At 34.1% G+C, this 23,112-nt stretch overlaps 1 protein-coding gene across 14 annotated transcripts in view; it reads right to left on the minus strand.

Annotated features, from left to right (window-relative positions):
• LOC109149060 (protein TPR1-like) overlaps nucleotides 1–23,112 on the minus strand; it is a 33,671-nt gene that overhangs the window by 4,643 nt on the left and 5,916 nt on the right. For 4 of the 14 annotated variants that reach the window (XM_019296693.1, XM_019296687.1, XM_019296697.1 and 1 more), the window contains 10 exons: nucleotides 18,123–19,070; nucleotides 11,252–11,320; nucleotides 11,079–11,156; nucleotides 1,782–1,873; nucleotides 1,513–1,623; nucleotides 1,257–1,436; nucleotides 1,044–1,169; nucleotides 830–931; nucleotides 545–730; nucleotides 275–450 (listed from right to left, as the gene is read on the minus strand). In XM_019296693.1, the coding sequence (XP_019152238.1) occupies nucleotides 275–450; nucleotides 545–730; nucleotides 830–931; nucleotides 1,044–1,169; nucleotides 1,257–1,436; nucleotides 1,513–1,623; nucleotides 1,782–1,873; nucleotides 11,079–11,156; nucleotides 11,252–11,320; nucleotides 18,123–19,070 (2,068 nt within the window). Of the gene's footprint in view, nucleotides 1–274; nucleotides 451–544; nucleotides 731–829; nucleotides 932–1,043; nucleotides 1,170–1,256; nucleotides 1,437–1,512; nucleotides 1,624–1,781; nucleotides 1,874–11,078; nucleotides 11,157–11,251; nucleotides 11,321–18,121; nucleotides 19,071–23,112 lie in introns of all 14 variants that reach the window. The other 10 variants (XM_019296698.1, XM_019296701.1, XM_019296691.1 and 7 more) reach the window with 9 other exon arrangements.

Below are 23,112 nucleotides of genomic sequence, written 5' to 3' on the forward strand. Positions count from 1 at the left end.
TTTATTTATTTATATACCGCTTTGAAAATTAAGGGGTAAGATTTACACAACTAATAATTCAGTAGTGACATTAATAATTGACATATTAGGGAGGGGCATAAATTACAATTTTCCCTCTAAAGTTATTTGTTAATTCATTGTGATTGAGTTTTGATCCCTCAATTGCTTTCGAGATATAAATTTAATCAATCTCTTTTAATTTTTACAATTTTAGTATTAGCTCATACAATTGGTAAAATTAACAAAATTTCTAGGTGTAAGAAGGTGTTCATACCTATTCAATATTGGCTGAGATAAATAAGCAGATGGAGCAATACGGCATCTCAATGTAAGGTTATCGGCATCAAGTACTCCAATATTCCCATCAACAAAGGATGCATAAACTAGTTGGCTATTACAGGAGTAAGTAGCAGAAGAGATTCGTGCAGAAAGACAACCTTGTGGGAACCACTGCAATAACAAACATATATATTCCAAATAATTGTACCCGGTCTATGTTGTTCATGAGCATATTTCATAATTTTAGAAAACATGTTAGTTTTACCTGACGTTTGCGTTCCATATTGTAAGTATCATATATTGCCAATTGAGTTTCATGTGTAACTAATAAGTGGAGTTGGTCAGTATGAAACATCACATGTGTGTCACCTGAATGCACTTTACCAGCAGGTAACTGGATGCGAACTGATATTCTCTTTCGCCATCTACCAAAAATTTCCCATACACAAAGCTGAAAGAAAAAATAATTTTGCTTTATGATTGATTAGTCAATAGTATGTCATGAGATGTTAGTCCCACTATTAATTTAAGGGATTGAATAATGCATTACTTGGGCATCAGCAGACGATGAAACCAGCATGTCACGATTAGTAGTAGAGAATGCTAGACCAGTGATATGTTTATGATGGCCTTTAATAAATTCAACCATGACCTATATTTAAAAATCGATTAAATCCAAACATACATAATCTAAAATTAGCATATATACAGTACACATAATAATACAATAATAAAACATGATGAGCAGAAATGATCAGAGTTACCTGATCTACCTTAACATTGTATATACATATGGTCCCATCCTCCGTACCAATTGCAATAATGTTATTGTCCCAAGGATAGAAAACTAAGAAAGTTGGTGTAGGTGATGGCCTGAATTTTGTCAATACCTACATCACATATAGATTATAACAAACATGCATTAATATTATTATTTATCAGTACTTATTTAATCATGTTCAATAGCCTTACCTTACCCTATATGTCATGATGTTAAACAATGAAATCTTTCCACCAGCAGCTGATACAATATAAGAGTCATTTTTGGAGAGGTCAATGCAAGGAACTACTTTCTCGAGGTTGACACCTATCACATCATTAATCATAAAAGGACCACTAGTTGGTTGCCAATGTTGTGGAACAGAATTGGCAGTGGCCTTTAGACACCATAGACTTTAGAAACTCATTTGCCAAAAAAAAAAAAAAAAAAAAACCTCGTAATCTATTCACTACCTTTCCGGTTGGATTTTGTTCATTGTTGGGCCATTTCCATAGTTTTTGAATACCATTTGAGCTAAGAGCCAAGATGCCAACACCAGAATTTGTATAAAGAAGTCGGAAAACCTTAACAAAATCCATTAACATCCAAGTAAATATTGAAATTCATGGAGAATTAAATACGCTTAACATCTACACCTTATTTATTATTTAAAGCACTCATTTTCTGTCGATAAGAAATATGAACTACAAGAAAAATGATAAAGAGAAAATAGTTCAAAAACCTTAGCATCAGAGCACTCTGGCATTGAAACCATTCGACATTGAACTCGATCTACAATTTCAGTAAACTCCCATAGTTCGGTTACATTTGGACCTAACAATTGTCAACAAAGCAGATTAACAAGACTTGAAATTGCACACGAAAATAAAGAGTTAATCTTTAAAATGGCTGATGTTGTTAGCATGTTGACTTATTTAACTTGATCCATTTGACTTGTTTAAATTATCATGTCAATATATTTGCATGAACCCGTTATGTTTAATATTATTTAAAAAATATATTATTTACTCTAATTAAGAATTATGAATGATATGGTTTATGTTGATCGAATTAAGGATGCATTTGTTACGCACATATATAAATAACAACATTTTTGCCATCGAAACATATATAGCACTGTGTTAGCCTTTGCAGCACTATGTTCTAGCATTAATTGTGCATGCATTATATTCAACTTATTTTATTTTATGGATTGATATTTACAGCCACCTATTCAAAATGTATGCATGAGACCGATAATTAGACTTTACTCAAACTATTTATAATTTAATTTAGTTTCGGTGAGTAAAATTACATACTTCAAATTTGCATTAAAATCTAATTAGACTAAAAAAATTTAATTTAATATTATAAAAAATGTTGAAGAAAATAGGTGAAAAAGAATGATTTATTTTGACCAATAAATAAATTCGGTGAAGGAAGTATTACACTATTACTTCAACAATATATCTTATTAAAAAATATAAAAAATATATAACGGTGTGTATAAACCCAGTAGTTGAACCATTGCTCTATTGAAGCTCATTCAACAATCAATGCCTATGTGAGTGTATGTATATATAATATAATATAATAGTGTAATAGCATTTAGTATTTATTTATTTTTCTATATATAGTATGCACTTTTTAAAATCTTTTCCTTATTGGATAAATATATATTCTTATAAAATGCTAAAGAGTATGAAGTATCTATAACGTAGTATAGAACATTAGGATAGTATGAAGGGGTATAGTATTTGTTATTTAGAAATATATATTTGCCTAGTTCTTGTTGTGATGCGGTAGTTTCATAATCTTTTGCATTATCATTATGATAATTGTGGTCACTGTATTTCTTCCCTATGCTGAGTGAAAGCAGGTTGATCTTCAGACAATGCTGCATGTATAACAGTATTCTCTGTCATTGAAGCCTCTTCATCATCAATATGTTCATGTGTAATTAATTACTTCCTATACAATTATATTCTATTATTTTATAAACTAATATTACTCCGTATATAATAATTATTATTCTATAAATATATATTTTTTATTAATTGTGTCTGTATGTGTACAAATTGATAATTACTAACTCCATTTCAAAATAGTATGACATTTAAAAAAAAAAAAAAAACAATGAATACTTTTAAAAGAAATCAATTGTAGCTATTAGGACTCAATATATTTGAGTCAGATTATGATTCCCTATCATATTCTCCCTCAGATTCTCTCAGTATATATATACATGTAACCTATACATTTGTATTTACATTATTCAATATTATACAATTTTATCAGTTCTCATCTAGTATCAGCTAAGCTAGGGTTTCTTTCCCATGGCTGACGGATCTGTTAACTCCTCGGAACGGACCGTCTCTAATCTTGTTGTGTCTTCGGTCTCTTCGACTGTGAGATCTTTATCGACCGCCCACCACTTTATCAGTATTAAACTGACATACAAGAACTTCCTTTTTTGGCAAGCCCGGGTCGTTCCTTTTCTTCGTGGCCACAATCCCATGGGGTTTGTAGACGGAACACACCCGTGTCCACCGGAGTTCATTACCACCGGCGCCAGCAGTGCCGGTAGTGACGCAATCCAACCAAATCATTCTCACGCCGCTTGGGTTCATCAGGATCAAGCCCTCCTCTCCATGATCAGGTTTTCTCTTTCGGAGGAGGTCATGTCCCTAGCGATCGGCCATTGGACTAGCAAGGCGGCATGGGCGGTCATTGTTCGTTCCCTTCCATCCTCCTTCCGGGTTAGGTCGTTGAACCTCCTCGGGCAGTTACAGTCCCTTCGTCAAGGCGAAGGAGATATGTCCGTGGCTGACTACATCGGAAAAGCACGGGTGTTGGTCGAGGACTTTGCTCTCGCCGGCAGGCCAACCAGCCTTGAAGAACAAAACCTCTACGTCTTCAAAGGGTTGCGGCCGGAATTTCATAGCTTGATGTCTTTTCTCAATGTTCGTGGTCAGCCTGCCACCCTCTACGAACTCGCCGACTTCTTGGGAGTAGAAGAGTTTGTTTCCAGTGGCGACAATTGTGGCTCATCGCCAGCGGCGTTTTCAACTCAACGTGGCGGCAGGCAGCAACGAGGGCGCAGTGGTAAGTCACGAGGCGGCTGCAATCGCAACTCCGGTCAGAACGGAAACAGTTCTTGGCAGTCGTGTAGTGGAGGCAGCGGCAGGAATCGAGGTGGCGGTGGCCGTGGACGTGTTGGTTGGAACGGAAATTGATAGGCCAAGTGTCAACTATGTAGAATTCTTGGTCACACTGCGGTTACTTTTCATAGTAGGTATGCAAAAGATCCCCAAGCTCACATGGTTTATCAAGATCCTCCATCAGATACCAATCAAATATGGTTCATAGACACGGGAGCAACCAATCATGCAACTCTAGATATAACGGCCTTGTCCACATCTGAGGAATATAATGGTAATGACATGTTACATGTCCGTGACGGTATGAGTTTATCTATTATAGTCGTGTTGGTCATGCTTCCTTTAATACCCCTTCTAGGTTGTTTCATTTATGGGGAAATCGCACTTTTGGTCCCCTCAGTTAGTAGCCAATATGCAATGCCGTCCTTACTTTTTAATTTGGACATAATAGGTCCCTCACTATTTGACTCTTAGTCAATTTAGTCCAATTTTTCCCATAGCCTTAAATATAATAAGCCAGTTTACGTTTAAATTAGGGGTATAATTGGAATTTCACATAGCCTTAAATATAATAAGCCAATTTTTCCCCCTTCTCTGCCCGGTTGCTATTTCCTCCACCACTGGGTTTGAAGATGGTAAAACTCTTCCTTCATAGAGGTTCCAGGACCGAAGAATCTTTCAGCAAAGATAGCAGGCTGTCAATATCTTGTCCAGACTCCACTATACTACCCAAATCCTTAACCCATTCCGGCTTGTCTTCAGCGTCTTTCCAAACTAACCTAGAGTTCAACACAAAGCCAACCCATTCGAACTTCCCGGGCAGCACGATTGCCTTGTCTCGAACGTACCTTGCACTCTTTTCCACGTAGGGGGATCGATCAAACGTATGCCAACTTATTAGATTATTTGACGAATTGCAGGTCGGACCTTGAATAGGAAGTTGCATATTATGCTTTGCCTCGACACCCCCTGAATGAGCAAGAATGTCAACCGACATGGCAGCAACCCATTTCGCCTTTTGGATCTCATCAAATAACTCCAGACTGTGTATATTACTATCATCCGCAAACATCACTATCCCATCTAGCTTTTCGTTTCTTACATGTCTACTCAAAATTTAAAATTCAAAACAACAACACATATTCTATCAAATCCAATTCCAAAATTTGAAATACAAGCATGAAAGTGGAGCCAATAAAGCTTCAATTTTGCATACCTCAAGGCATGAACTCGCATTCTGGACTCCAATTTGTAGTGATGCTTCCATAGAATAAGCATTTTCTCTCAGAATCCAATATGGATAATTCGGAGCCCCGACTTGGCTAGCAACGAGGCGGTCTCGTTTGTGATTCCGTCGGCTTCCACAACAATCTAGATGACATTGTACGAAATGTTCATCAGGAAATGCATCACTCCGGTGAGGTGCAAAGTCTGGAAGGTTTGAACATAGGTGGGAATTATAGCAATCACAGTCTTGGGAATTTTGACACCACATTATTTGTCTCCGAGTTTTCATGAGCGGCCTCCGTTAGAACTTCGAAGAGGAGCATTTCCTCAGAGTCGTTCACGTTGAATGGCAAGGACGCGTCGAAACTCTAGTAATCCCACTGGAAACATTCCAGCGTTACAAATGAGAAGTCTGAATTTTGAACATAGAAGGATGAGGAAGAAGACGAGTCCATTTTTGTTTCTTTAGCGTTTGCTCTATTTTACAATATACTCCTTGGTACGGCTTCTCCTTCTTTGTGAATGGCAAACTTCCCCCATGGTTCTCCATCTTCGTGAATCCCTTCTAAGAAATTGGCTTACTATATTCAAGGCTACGTGAAATTTCAATTATACCCCTGATTTAAACACAGTTAAACTTATAGTCTCACAGAAGGATTAAATTGACTAAAGGTCGAATAATTGAGGGACCAATTCTGTCCAAATTGAAAAGTAAGGATGACATTGCATATTGGCTACTAACTGAGGGACCAAAAGTGCGATTTCCCCTTCATTTATCTAATATCCTTCATGTTCCGAGTTTGTCTACATCTTTATTATCGGTTCAAAACTTTGCATCAGATAATAAAGTGTTCTAATTTTTCCCTTCTTTTTTCGTTGTGAAGGATATCAACATACACCAAGGAAATTCTTCTACGGGGCAATAGCTCGGGGCCTTTACAAGCTACCCATCCCCAGTTCGTCTCCTTCCACGTTTCTCTCTACTCGAGCCTCTGCATCAGTCTGGCATGATCGTTTGGGTCATCCACATCATCATGTCCTCAATCGAATTCTTCAGTCTTGTTCGGTTAGTGGGTCTAATAATACTATTCGATGTAATCTAGGTCTATGTAATGCGTGTCAATTAGGGAAATCTGCATGTTTTTCCTTGCCACGTGTTGAGTCTTCTAGTTCAAACATTCTCGATTTAGTTTATACAGATATTTGGGGACCAGCTCCTTTGTTATCAACTAATAGTTATCGATACTTTATTATTTTTGTGGATGACAATTCTCGGTACACTTGGTTTTTCCTACTGAAATTAAAATATGACCTTTACGCCATCTTTGATAAGTTTCGTACTATAATCGTAAAATCAAATCCATACAATCTGATCTAGGAGCTGAGTATAAAAAGTTGCATTCCACCTTTGTTCAGCTAGGAATTATTCATAGATAATCCTGTGTATACACTCATGAGCAAAATGGTCATGTTGAAAGAAAACATAGACATATTGTTAAACAGGTTTAACCCTCTTGAGTCGTGCTTTTGTTCCTTCTAAGTTTTGGGATTATGCCTTTGAGACTGCAGTTTATTTAATTGATGAAAGAAACGTATTCAGTATTGCATCACTAAACTGATAATACAACTATACATGATAAATATATAAGCACGATAATAGCTAGAATAGAGGAACAGAATAACTATAATTCCTAGAGTCCTAATATAATTAACAGAATGATATATACTGTGTTAAATAACTTCAATCCTCACCTTATATTGCATAAATCCCCTCCGTTATACTCCTTTCTTCATGTCTTTGGTTGTTTGTGTTATCCATACTTATGACCATATAATCGTCACAAAATGTCTTACAACTCATCTTCTTTTGTCTTCCTAGGTTATCCTGAGTCTTTTAGGGGGTATAGGTGCATGGACTTAGAGACTAACAAAATCTATATATGCAGGCATGTAAGGTTTGATGAGGGGGTCTATCCATTCAGTGCTAAAAATACTTTGCAGGCATCACTAATACTAAAGGATCAATTGTGGGCTGAGTTGGTTTTCGTTCCAACCGTTCCCATCGTCCCGGTTCAGCTTGCGTTGCTCGAACAGCAACTGGCTCACACAGATCTGCCAGAATCGGTTCATGCAGAATAGATCGAACCGGTCCAGGCAGAACCATTCGATCCAGCAGCTCTTACAAGGCACCGAGGGCGGGCCTAGAGGGCAGTCCACACGGCCCACTGTCTACACCCCTGTCATGGCTACTCGTAGTCAGTCTAAGGCTCCACCCATTGTTCTGACTGCTCAGGTTTGTCCCACTGAACCAACTTGCTACGCACAGGCAGTTAAATATCTCGAATGGTGTAAGGTAATAGATCAACAATTCAATGCTCTTCTTCAAAATGAAACTTGGTGCCTAGTTCTATTGTACTCAGACATGAATGTTGTTGGTTGTAAATGGGTTTTTCGTACGAAGAGAAAGGCAAATGGTTCAATTGAAAAACACAAAGCAAGGTTAGTAGCTAAAGGATTCAATCAAGTGCCTGGACAGGATTTCTTTGACACATCTAGTCCATTGGTTAAACCCACAACGGTCAAGTTACTTCTATCTTTAGCTATATCTTCTGGTTGGATTGTTAGGCAGCTTAATGTGCAGAATGCTTTTTTGAATAAAAAATTGTCTGAAACAGTTTACATGAAATAGCCTCCTGGTTATATTGACATTCAGTTTCCTAATCATGTCTGCCTGCTGAAACGCTTTTTATAGGGATTAAAACAGGCTCCTAGAGCTTGGTTTAATCGTCTGCATACATTTCTAATGTCTGTTGGTTTTAAAGCTTCAAAAACATGTGTCTTTATTATATTACTCGCAAGATTCTACATTCTTATATGTCTTGGTCTATGTTGATGATATTCTTGTAATTGGAAATGATCAGAATTTAGTAGATAACTATTAATAAAATTATCAACAACTTTCAAGATTTGGGATCTTGGTGAGCCTGTTTTTTTTCTTGGAATTGAAAATGTTAAATGTGGTGATGGAATTTTACTTTCCTAGCAGAGATACATAACATATATTTTGAAGCATGCTGGTATGACATACTGTCAACCCTTAGCTACTCCCATATCTGTTTCGAAATCCTCTATTTTCAATGTGGACCTATATGATGATGCTACACAGTATAGGAGTTTAGCTGGAGCTTTACAATATCTCACTGTCACGCGACCAAATCTATTCTTTGTAGTCAATCAACTCTGTCAACATATGCATGCTCCTACAGTATCTCATTGGGAGTAGTTGAAACGGGTAATGAGGTATGTCAAGGGAACTACAAATTATGGTTTACGTATAAGGAAGTCAATATCTAGGAGTTGCATGCCTTTTCTGATTCTAATTCTGATTGGGCTAGCTGCCCTGAGGACTGTAAATCAACTAGAGGCTATGTTGTGTTTCTTGGATCCAATCTTGTGTCTTGGGTATGCAAAAAGCAATGAATTATTGCTAGATCTTCTACTGAAGCTAAATATAAAGCTCTAGCAGATGTCTATGCTGAAGTGATTTGGGTCTTGTCCCTATTGCGTGAAATCAGCGTGTCCAGCATTTCGATTCCCAAACTATGGTGTGATAATCTTGGTGCTACTTACATGTGTGCGGATCTTATATTTCATGCTCGTACCAAACATGTGGAGATTGATTATCATTTTTTTAGAGACCATAGTAGCCAAATGAGACATCCAAGTTAATTTTATTTCAACCAAAGATCAACTTGCTGACATCTTCACAAAGGCTTTAACTGGTCCTAGATTTTCTTTTCTTAAGGACAAGCTACAGGTCACTACTGTACCATGTGCTTGAGGGAGAGCATTAGGACTCAATGTATTTAAGTCATATTATAATTCCCTATCCTAGTCTCCCTTAGATTCTCTCAGTATATATACATGTAACCTGTACCTTTGTATTTACTTTATTCAATACAATTCTATCAGTTCTCATTGTAGCCACAACAAACAAAGAGAGTTCTTCAAAGATCAAAAGAAATAAGTTTCATTGTGAAAAGTTGAACTCAATAAACTAGCATGATCATGAGATAGAGGCCAAATCATTTGCCTAACAATGTTACATCTATAACACTTTTTCTCTGCCATATAATTGGAAACTCATCATTAATATGGGTATATGTTATTCCATTTGTGTGTATGTAACATTTGTGTGTATGTAATTGATTAAGAGTTACTTACCGAAATAGTCTATTGACTATATTAAAATTATCAATTTGGTCCTTGATTATTATTTTGCCTAATTAAGTACCTCTCAATTTTAAAAATCTTAATCACTTTGGTTCTTCGTTTATTTAACCATTAGACATCCGTTTACTCGGGACCAAATTTATAATTTTACTATAGTCAATGAACTATTTCAGTCATCACATGCACCATTTTCTATCTTATTAAGCCGAAAAGTCAATTACCAATTGATTGTAACTTTATATAAAAATTAATACATTTATATAGTTATTAAACCATATAAATGAATAAACATTTTATAAACTTTATAACTTAATAATATTATAATTATAAAATAAAAACATTACATATAAATTATATTAATGTTAATTGTAAATTAACGAAATTATAATTATATTACAATTAAAATCTAATAATTATTTAAACATAAATTAAAATTTAATTATCTAAACATATATTATATATAAGCACACATTACATTTATCCATGAAGTTCATTGTGTTTAATTAGTAGATATTGTAGTTCTTAACTAATAGGTCTAAGGTTTGAGTCTTGTAATATATGAATAATTAAAAATATTTTAAAATAAAATACGGAGTAATTATTTAATCAATTAATAATAAAAATAGGGTGGCGGGCTCGCCCATTTAGCCCACTAACCTGTACTTATTCAGGTTGACCGAAAATCCCAACCAGAATTTGAAATGGGTCAGGCTCAATCCAGATTATTTTTCCCCAATCCATGACGGATTGGTCAGTTTTGACAACCCCAAACACAAGTTTCTATAATTAGAGTTAGCTTGTTGACTTTGATATCTGTATCTTGCTTGGTATATGGATTATTATTTAAAAATTTACAATTCATCAACATTTATTTTATATATATATATATATATATATATATATATATATATATATATATATGCTACATAAGCAAAAATTTTATCAACAGAAAAGTTAAAAATTCAAATGTTTAACACATCATAAAAATTTAATATTCAATTCATTAATTACTCAAATAAAAGAACAAAAAATTTGTGTTGAAATTATCTAATGTAAAATAATCAATCTATAATTTCAACGCCTGTATTTGAATATTGTGCAAAATTAATTTTTGTTAATAGATCAGACGATTGCATTTTGTGGTAGTTGATTTATTTTGGACATAAAATATATAAAATAATAAATGTATAATTTCATTTTAAAGTTAAAACTTTAATAGAGATGAAGACGTACACCTTCCAATTTACTATGTCAACAAAATATATATATATATATATATATATATATATATATATATATATATATATATATATATATATATATATATATATATATATATATATATATATTAAAGTGTATATCTCAGTATTAATACAATATATGTAATAATTAAAACGCTCCTGTAAAGAATGAAGTACCTGAACTATGTCCTGCATCACTTTCATACTCCTCAACATCTTCATCACCATCAATTGATTCACCTTCTTCTCCTTCTACATCCCATGCATAATTTTTATTTATAAGAATATATTTGCATTATTAGATATGTATTTATATAATACATTGTAGGATAGTGTAAAAGATAAAGTACCAGAATCACCATTTTTTGAAGGTTCTGATTCATCATCACTTGCATCAATAGGCGATTCAGCACTATGTCCTGTCATTGCAGAATTTTCCAATCTTATATAAAGTGGGATTAATAGCATTTAAGTGGCATAATAATAAAAATAAAGAAAATAATAAAATTTTAACATGAAAAGGAAAAAAAGGATCGAAATAAAATAGGAATATATTTTTTTCAAAAAATTGAATCTTCAACCCCAAGGGCCCCCACACCCCGGCCCGACAACGCACAAGGAGCCCGCTCTCTCTGGTCATTCTTTCCAAACTTCACCCATATGACTAGTTGATTATGCGGGCTAAAATAGGAATATATTATTCTACTGGTTGATTGTAAACATACAATTATACGATGAATCAAATTCTTGTGTTTGGTTAGTTGGACATGAAATAGATAACGAATACAATTTAAATAACTAAAATCCCTCTATTCAAAATAAAAACACACACACACATATACACACACACACACACATATATATATATACACACACACTCACCCATCATAAAATTTAAATAATACAAAGTATAGTAAAAATTATTATATTATTTCAAAAAAAGCAAATTTTTTTCTTTTTGAAATTCTCATGATTTTTATAAGATAATATCTGCTCTATATTTTCTCTAATATTTTCAGTAGTTTAAACCTATAATCACCTATTTGGAATAGTAATAGAGATGTCATTGTAATAGATTATGAACTTAACTGATATTATTGATGTAAACAATCAGCTTTAAATAACATACAAGGGAGAGAAGATAGCAGGTTGTAACATTGCTACATAACATTGCTACATAACAGAAATGCAACTAGAACTAAATATATACAAAAGATGTCAGCCACAGATATCCTTAACACGCCCCCGCAAGATGGAGGATCCGTCGGAGACGACATTAGAAACCAGGTCACGAACAAAAAATAGTCAAGCGCGAGGTGCTTCATAAACGAATGAAACACCGGATTCTTACACACATACGTAGCGTTGAGGTTGTCACATAGCAGAACCGGAGGCTCCAACAGCTGCAATCGAAGCTCATGCAACAGATTCTTAACCCACAAAACATCTGCAGCAGCATTCGCCAAGGCTCGATATTCGGCTTCTGTAGACGAGCGCGAAACTGATTTTTGACGAGTGGATTTCCAAGAGACGAGATTGGTCCCAAGATACAACACGTAAGCAGTAGTGGACCGCCCACTGGAAGTGCAGCCACCCCAATCAGCATCCGTATACACACTCAGTGAGAGAGGCTGCCCAGTACGGAGGTACAACCCATGGTACACCGTATCCTTCAGGTAACGTAACAACCGTTTCGCAGCTTACCAGTGTACCTCCGTAGGCATATGCATGAACCGTGAGAACCGGTTAACTACATAGGACACATCAGGTCTAGTGATGACTAGGTACTGCAACAAGCCAAGAAGACGTCGGTACTGAGTTATATCCACCGTAGCAGTACTGGATTGCGCAGGAGCAACTTGTCTGTTGTTGCAAGTAGTGTTGAAAAAACCTTTGCACCATCCATCTCAAAACGAACCAGTATGTCTGTGATATATTGACTCTGAGACAGGAACATTCCAATTGGTGTTGGAACGACCTCGATCAACACCTAGAAAGTGATGCAAGGAACCAAGGTCCTTGAGGGCAAAGCGAGCTGACAGTGTTTCAACAAATTGATCAAGTCATGTAACATTTTTTCCTGTTAATATAATATCATCGACATATACCAGGAAATAAACAATAATATCATTAGCAGAATAAACAAACAAAGACTCATCTGCCTGTGACTTCAAAAACCCACAACGCAATAAGAACTGGGAAAGTTCCAAGTACTAAGCCCTGGGAGCCTGTTTAAGACCATATAAGGCTTTGGTCAGTTTGCAGACATGAGCTGGAAAGGACGGATCAACAAACCCGGGAGGCTGCTCCATAAACACCTCCTCATGCGATGTTCCATTAAGGAACGCATTATTGATATCTAGCTAGCGCAAACTCCAGCTGTTACTCAAGCAATGGTCAGAACGACACGGACCGTGACCGGTTTCATAACCGGACTATATGTCTCGAAATAATCCTGGTCAGTAGTCTGCAAGAATCTCTTAGCGACAAGTCTCGCTTTAAAACGATCAACCGACCCATCCGATTTGCGCTTAACACGGAAGACCTATTTGCAGCCAATTGGAACAGCTGCTCCGCAGGGAACTAGTTGCCACATGTTGTTACGTTGTAGAGCTTCGAACTCCTCATCCATTGCTTTCCTCCACCGAGCGTCTTTAAGAGCCTGGGCGACGGTAAAAGTTTCTAAAGCAGGAGGCAAGGGATGGGAAGTGGCTTGGTTAATGACATAATCGGAATACCTAGGATTAGGACAACGCTCCCGGGTGGAACGACGAACATTATTCAACGGTTGAGATGTTTCGGAGGTGGAGACATGCTGTGAGTCAGACACTGGCCATTTTCTGAGACAGTGGGAGATGATGAATTGGACACAGCTGGCGGTGATGGTGTTGGAACTGGTGTCGGAACTGGAGTTGGAACTGGACTTGGAACTAGACTCGGAACTGGAGTTAGAGCTGGTGTTGGAACGAGTGTTGGAACTGGAGTTGGAATACCCACGTCTCTACCTGTGTAGACAAAGGAGACGGCTTGCACAAAATATTACGTGATTATGAATCATGAGAATCAGAAGGTAAGTTGTTAGATGACTTTTGCAAATCGTTATAAGGAAATACATGGGGCACAAATCTAACACTGCTACATAATAAGAATGCAACTAGAACTAAACATATACAAAAGATGTCAGCCACAGATATCCTTAACACATTGCACTACATGTTGGCATTATTTCCAATATCATAACATTTCAAAAACAACCAAACAATATTAAAAAAAAAAAAAAAAAACTTATTTATCAACTCCAAAACACTCAGAAACGGGGAAAATTCGTAGATGAAATTATAGAAACTTATGAAGATGGGTTGTATAGAAGGAAAGAGAAGAGCATGGCAGAAAGAAGGAAGAGTACAAAAAGGGTATGGTATTAGTTTAGGTGAATTGAGAAAATTCGAGGTGACTTTGAAGTAAGATGGCAATACATAGCAAATCCCATATAGTTCAACAAACGTGTATGATGACATCAAGTTAAAACTTTAAACATCTAAATGGTCATTCATTGAGCACTTTAAATATAGGGATAAGGGTCAAATAGGCCCTTTAACTATAGGCCAAAGTGTTATTCAATCCTTTAATTTAAAAAAAAAAAAAAAAAAAAAAAAAAAAAAAAAAAAAAAAAAACCTTCAATTAGACACCTTAACTTCTCATTTTTATGCAATTTAATAAAAAACTTTTTAAATTTGTTCAATTAAATCAATTTGTAGGTAAGTGCAAGGTATATATATATATATATATATATATATATATATATATATATATATATATATATATATATATATATATATATATATGTTGATATTAATAAGAACAAGAAACAATAATAATGACAGAAAGGTAAAGAAGACAAGATTTACGTGGTTCAGCAATGTGCCTACATCCACGGGAGTGAAACAATTCTTATATTCATAGTGATGGTGATAATGGTGACATAACCCTTAGGGATACAACCAATATATTTATAGGCATCTAATATGTGTACAATGGGTTTACCCGTTTCACTCATATTCCTGTTATGAGACAAACTCATATTCCTAATCCCTATATGAGACAAACTCAACAATCTCCACCATGGCGAATATGCTCTTTAGGAGAAAAGATAACTCAACAAATCTCCACCTTGGCCAAAATATTCTTTAGGAGAAAAGATAACTCAAAAATCTCCACCTTGGCGAATATGCTCTTTAGGTTAAAAGATAATTCAACAAATCTCCACCTTGGCGAATATCTTCTTTTGGAGAAAAGACTTATCTCACCATCTCCACCTTCACAAATATGCCCTTTTAGGAGAAAAGACTTATCTCACCATCTCCACCTTCACAAATATGCCATTTAGGAGAAAAGACTTATCTCACATATACATACAGGTAGGAACAACCATGTTCATCCCAACTAGCCAACCACATGCACCACGCAGCATCAAACGTTTCCCAGTGCATGCACACGAACCGCTTTGTCCCAAGCCATTCGCCCTCAGCCGTCGATTTGTTATACCAGCCACGACTCATGCTAACTGCCCGTTCAGCTGACCTCTTGCATCCGGCCCATACCAGGTCCATGTCCCCTCCTGGTATCCACGCTGCCCCAACACAACAGCACCCCTGCAAAGTCACACTAATCTTGTGTGACTTGCCCAATGCTCTACTAACCAACAATCGGTACTGGCCAGCAACACGCAACACGCACCATGCACCATCAAAGGTTCCCAGTGCATGTTCACGAACCGCTTCATCCTGTAGCGTCCACGCCATACCAGCCGTGACTCATGACAAGCGCAGCCCATACCAGGTCCGCGACCCCTCTTGGTATCCGCGATGTCCAACACCACAGCGCCCCTCACCACTTTCTCATCTAGCATCTAGAAATATCCAACAAGTTCAAACAATGTTCGATCTTGTTACTAGTAACTACTATAACATCACATTCACTATAATAAGAATCATCAGCATGTACCACATCCGTAGCTTCTTGCTTCTTCAACTCCCCCAAATCATCGTCCTCCAGATTAGCTAGCATTCCATCTTCAAGATTTCCAAAAGGTCCTGGTGTGCCAACAAATCTTTTATCCTAGACTGCCATAACCAAAAATTCACTATACCATCAAACTTTGATACCTCGAATTTTGTACTTGAACTGACCATCTCAAAAGCGCTCTGATACCAATTTGTTGAGATTAACAAGAACAAGAAACAATAACAATGACAGAAAGGTAAAGAAGACAAGATTTACGTGGTTCAGTAATGATTTACGTGGTTCAGTAATGTGCCTACCTCCACAGGAGTGAAACAATTCTTATATTCATAGTGATGGTGATAATGGTGACACAACCCTTAGGGATGCAACCAATATATTTATAGACATCTAATCCCTGTACAATAGGTCTACCTGTTTCACTCGTATTCGTAATATGAGACAAACTCATATTCCTAATCCCTTTGAGAAAAACTCAACAATATATATATATATATATATATATATACATATAGGGTTGCATTCAAATACAAACCCCCTTAAAATACAAACCATCCTTAAAATACAAATTTAAGCTCGTGCACACATTAACATACTTATATATATATATATATATATATATATATATATATATATATATATATATATATATATACATATAGGGTTGCATTCAAATACAAACCCCCTTAAAATACAAACCATCCTTAAAATACAAATTTAAGCTCGTGCACACATTAACATACTTACATGCACACAGAGCGTACTACCAACCATTCTTGGGATTAGCATGTGCACACATTAACATACTTACATGCACACAGCGCGTAGGAGGAAAAATCACAAGCATCTATCAAAGCTTGTGCACACATTAACATACTTACATGCACACAGCGCGTAGGTGGAAAAAATCAGGACCGTCCAATACCACCATCCAACGACGTCAAATTGTCCCTAGGTTTGTATTTTAAGATGTGTTTTTACCTGAATGTAAATCTATATATATATATATATATATATATATATCAAAGATTGTTGGCTTCTCCCCGTCTACGAGAAGCCAACAAGTTTCTCCGGTTGTAGAAGACGGAAAGTCCATGGAAAACTAGGTTCCCCAAAGGAGGTAACTGCCGGTCTTCCGCAATAATCATCATAACAAGATTTGTTCTTGTTTTTCTTCTTGTGTTGGCTCATGGTAGATCTTGAAGGGACTGTTTGGACATAATTGAAAGAGCATTTGCAGGTGGTAAAAATGACGAGGCTTTTTGTTTGCAAATCTTTGCTTCAGCTTCTGGGTTATGTCGGGTCTAATGTATGCGTTGCTTATAATGCTCCAGAGGGTAGAATTCCAAGCATAACTATTCGTTGCATGGCTGTGTGAAACCTTGGATAAACAAAGCTGCGATGTCAGGCTTAGTTGAGAATACTGAAACTGGTCCGAATTCTACAGTACAGGGTGGTAATCGATGAGACGGTGCTGCTAGACGACTGGTGATTTCGAGTCCATAGTACTGCAATGACTACTGATTTGGATTTTGGCGAAGGCACTGTGGGAGTTAATGGAATGCCAGGGGGGTAAAATTTGTCCCTGGAAAAACACTTCATCCGTAACACACATCTCCTATTCCTTCAAAGACCCACCCCACAAGCAGAAATCAAACTCATCTTCTTCACCCCACCACCGCAGCTGCCAGCCGAAGATTCTTTAACGAGGAAGGCGACCATGGCCGGCTTCTCCGTTCATTTTTTAAAAAATAATTTAATTTATTTGAGTTAAAAAATATGTTTTTATTGTTTTTTTTTTTTAATTTAATTAAAAATTTTTAATTAAAAAAAATTCTTTTACCTATTACCTGAAGGGAACCTATTAACCAGCCTAATAGCATACACATGAGAAATTAAGGTGTCTAATTGAAGTTTTTTTTAGTTGAAGGGTTGAATTGCACTTTGGCCTATAATTGAAGAGTCTATTTTACCATTATCGTGTGTGTGTGTAAAGTCTTCCTCGCATAAAATTGTGAACGAGTTATGAATTGAAGAAAAAGTAATTTGATCGTGTAATTGTAATTTATAATAAGTATATTTTTTTATCTTTTATTTAATGGAAAAGTACATATTCATATAAAATGTTAATGTAGTATGGATAATATGAATGTATGAAGGGGTAGTAAAGTAATTGGGAATTTATGATGAGTGCGTACCTGAATCACCATTATCATGGGAAGTAGCTATAGTTTTGCTCCATATTGCTTCACTTAATGATTCATCATTGTTATATAACAAACCACAACTCCAATCTGTTGAGGCATTTGATGCAAATGCCACCTCAAATACCAAATAATCACTGGGCGGGGTAGCGCTCAATTTATTTTTAAACAGACTAAGAAATGGTATGTAGGCAAAGCATATGATTTCACTATACTTGAATTCTGAATCAAACTCTTCATCGCATAGTCTGCCAATCACACAATTTGTTTGGAGAAGTTGTTCATTATCTTTGTGTACCAGCTGGGCTATGACCTCACCGTATCTAAAAGGACGACCGTCTGGGCATGATTTCCATATACCATCAGATGAATTGAAAATAAAGCACACAACAAATCCCACAAAGCTTTGATTATACCAGGAGGATTCAAGACTAATGGAGATCTTATTTGAATGATGAGATGAATATTTGAACCATTTCGTGACATCTCTGTCGGTTGAAATATATCCATCAGGATAGGTAACAATGAAAGAAGAGTCTCTCATGAATAGAAAAGGCGCATGAGCAAACTTCCTAGCTAACTCCACAGCAGAAACCTCTTTATATCCCAGAGAGAATGCAGGTGTAAGGGGCCCTTGGAGCTGGGGATTCAAACTTTTGGAAGAAGAGAATGAGACAGAATATAATGTTGGGTACTTGGTTGCTAGCTTGGTTATGTTGCTTTCAGAAGCCAAACTAAAATTTGCATATAGTTCTCTTATAGTAGTTGGGAGTTCTGGTAGCTCTTTAAGTTCTTTACAACCACTGATGTCAAGATATCGATAACTAGGAAGTTGGCTATAACATGCAGGTAAACTGCCAAAACTTTCGCTACCGTGATTCAAGTACTCTATCTCCGACTCCAACGAGGTCAAACATCCAATATCATTAGTTCTGAGTAGTCCTGATATCAACGAGGTTAAGATAGAAGTACTTGAAATAAGATATATAAAATAGTTTACTCATGCAGTCCAAAAGAAAATTCACACACTGACATGCATATGTGTATATATGTATCTTAGTATCTATGCGCTTGTAGTGTATGTAAATGTATGTACATAATAGCATAGTGATATAGTGTAATACTCCTTCCCTCCTCAAGTTATTATATTTACAATTTATTTTTTCAGTAATAAAACTTATATACTTATAAACTATATTAAAAGTTATGTCAAATACAAAACTGTAAATTTGAAAATCAAAAAATAAATTGTTAAAAATATGAAAATAAATAAATAAATAAATACAATTTTGTTTTTTTTTGGTAACGAGAGAAACATGCATCCATTACCAAAGGGTGTACAACGGGTAAATCCCGCATTATGACACTAATCAATAAAGGACCACGCAAAACAACCTAGGTTGTTCATAGGTTGTTCATAGGTTGTAGCATTCAAAAAAAGGTTGTTCATAGGTTGCTCTTGGTTGGGGTTGCCCAAAATAGAGTTATTTGACCATTAAATAACATGTGTATGTATCAAATGAAACAAATTAAAGTGGGGTTGAGGGGTAGCATTTATTCTTTTATGTATTAAAATAATTTCTAAAATATTAGTACCTATTTGTTACGTTAATTATAAGAACGTTTTGTTTTTTTCTTTTTAATTAGTATTTTTACCTGCGATGTTGAAATATATTAAAAATATTTGAATCAATATATAATTATTTAAGAGTTAATTTCACCAGAGGTTCTATCGTCTTTCGTGACAATTTCAAATTTAGTCCCAGACTATTATTATTAATTATTACGTTTTATTCTATGTTATAATTCTTACATTAATATTATTATTATTATTATTATTATTATTATTATTATTATTATTATTATTATTATTATTATTATTATTATCACTTGATTACTTTTAGATAATATTATTACCACTCGTATTATTATTATTTTCCTTTCAAGTTCTGTTAGTATATAATGGTCGTGAGGCACAATAATAATATAACCATAATTAAATATTCTTCTTCCAAAGGCTGAATCCCAACCCTAAGGACCCCCACACCCCGACCCGACAGAGCATTTGGGAGGTCCCTAAATATTCTTGTATTCTATTTAGGGATGGCAATGGGTCGGGGTGGGTCGGGGAATGTTACATCCATCACCCAATTCACCTTATATTTTCTCCACCCATCCCCACCCCCAACCCGCATCGTGTGGACTTTTTCAAAACTCACCCCACCCCCACTGGGTGCAGCTACCCACTACGGATACCCACCACTTATCATCTATCTTATTATTTTTTTCAAAAGATAATATTTAAATTACTTATACACAATAAAATAATAAAATTCATTAGTTATACTAAAATATAAAATAATATAAATATTTAAATATAATAACTAAATTGTTAATTTTTAAAAATAAATTTAGTAATTTAGATATAAAAATAGTAAAAAGTTGCCCAATGTTATTCAAACTTTTATAATTAACTATATACTAGTACTACTTAGTTTTCTATTATATATACATGGTGGGTCGGGTGGGGTTCTAGGCGGGTTTTATACATAGAACCTGAATCCTACCCGACCCATCGCGGGTTGACTTTTTTAAGACCCACCCCCGATCCACCACCCACTATCACAAAAAAAAAAAAAAAAAAAAAAAAAAAAAAAAAACCACCGATCCATGCGGAGTGGATTGGGGTGGATATTTACGGGGCGAATTGAAATTGTATTCCTAATTCTATTCTATGAGTCAAACAATAATAATATAAAATTAATTAAATATTCTTGTATTCTATATTCTTCTAGGATTTCTATTACCATCATTAATTATTTTCTAGTTTACCATAATTAAATAATTTGATCAATTAGAAAGAGAGATTATTTAGGAATTGGGCGTGAAATTAAAGTTCAGAATTTTGTTTTTATATATAGTATAGATTAGAATAGGAATTGTATTACAGTATTTTATAATATAAGAATATGAATTTTAACCTAGAATTATAGTACGAATAAGAAAGTAGAAAACAATATATATTATTTGAAAGAGAGATTTTTTAGGAATTGGGCGGGAAGTTAAAGTTCAGGATTTTGTTTTTATATATGGTATAGATATAGATTATAGGAATTGGGCGGGAAGTTAAAGTTCAGGATTTTGTTTTTATATATAGTATAGATTATAATAGGAATTGTATTACACTATTTTATAATATTAGAATATGAATTTTAACCTAGAATTATAGTACGAATAGAAAAGTAGAAAACAATATGTTTTATTAGAAAGAGGGATTTTTAAAAGAATTGGGTGGGAAGTTAAATTTTAGATTTTGTTTTTATATATAGTATAGATTAGAATAGGAATTATATTACACTATTTTATAATATTAGAATAGGAATTTTAACCAAGAATTATAGTACGAATATGAAAGTAGAAAACAATATATTTTACTAGAAAGATAGATTTTTTAGGAATTGGGCGGAAGTTAAAGTTCAAGATTTTGTTTTTATAGATACTAGTAATTGTCCCGTGTGATGCACAAACTATTATTAATTTAACAAATTTACCAATTAAATTTTTGACATCTTCTAAATTAGCAAAGAAAGTAATGGTTGTGGAAACAGAAAGACGTACTTGAGTTCTTGAGCTCAGAATTAGTTTGATTAAAAATGTAAGTATAACTATACAATGTAATATTTAATATTTTTAAAAGTTTAATTATGCTACTATTATGTTGATTTTAAAGTTTATTGTTAATTGTATTATTATTTGAATTTGAATTTTTTTTTTCAAGAAATTTGAATTTGAAATAGCTTCTTTAATTATATAACTAACATATTTAAATAAAACTTATAAATAAAATAACATGCGATATTTGTCGAAAATCTTCACCAAAAACTTATTCATTTGAAAAAGATTATTTATGTAAGAACTATATTTATTTTATATCCAATTTCCCCTCTTTATATATGTGGAGTCAAATTAATCATAATTGAGGTTTAAATGAATATATACACAAATTATATTAAATATAAAACTTTACCAATAAATTTAAACACAATAAACTTTTTTCCATACTTCATTATGCTTTAATATAGATAGAGATAGAGATAGAGATAGAGATAGGGGTATAATAATAAAATATAATTTATAAGATATAAATACACATAATAACTTCAAAAAAAAATATGTATAAATACATCTACCCACACAATTAATGCATTCATACTTGCTAATCTTGTTTCTATCAAAATGCATTCACACTTTAGAGGGAAAATTTTGTAGCTAGATTTTGCTTTATTATATATAATAAAGATAAAGATAAAGATAAAGATAAAGATATTATAGATTATAGATTATAGAATATTATAGAATTATTATAGATTATAGATTATAGATATTATAGATTATAGATTATAGATTAGAGATTATAGATATAGATTACAATACAAATTGTATTACACTATTTTATAATATTATAATAGGAATTTTAACCTAGAATTATAGTACGAATAGGAAAGTAGAAACAATATATTTTATTAGAGAGAGAGATTTTTTAGGAATTGGGCGGGAAGTTAAAATTAACGTTCACGATTTTGTTTCTATATATAGTATAGATAGATTATAGCTTTGTTAAATACTCCATAGGTGTTAATATAAAATATTAAAGAGTATGAATATTCTTAATATAACACAAAATAAAATAATACTCCGTATATAATAGTACTAGTATTTTTTATGCGCGATGTGTAAAAAATAGGTGCCCAATATTAGTACTTTATATTACCGTTTTAAATTTATTTAGATTTTAGATATTTAAATTATTGTAAATAATAATAATAATAATAATAATAATAATAATAATAATAATAATAATAATAATAATAATAATAATAATATACATTTTTATAAATTTGATATTTATATTTTAGAAAATAACTAACATATAACTCCAATATATAATGTGTATATTTTTTTAATTTTTTTTTTGAAAGGGTAT

The sequence above is a fragment of the Ipomoea nil genome, unplaced genomic scaffold, assembly GCF_001879475.1.
Source record: "Ipomoea nil cultivar Tokyo-kokei standard unplaced genomic scaffold, Asagao_1.1 scaffold2149, whole genome shotgun sequence".
Classification (NCBI taxonomy): Eukaryota; Viridiplantae; Streptophyta; class Magnoliopsida; order Solanales; family Convolvulaceae; genus Ipomoea; species Ipomoea nil.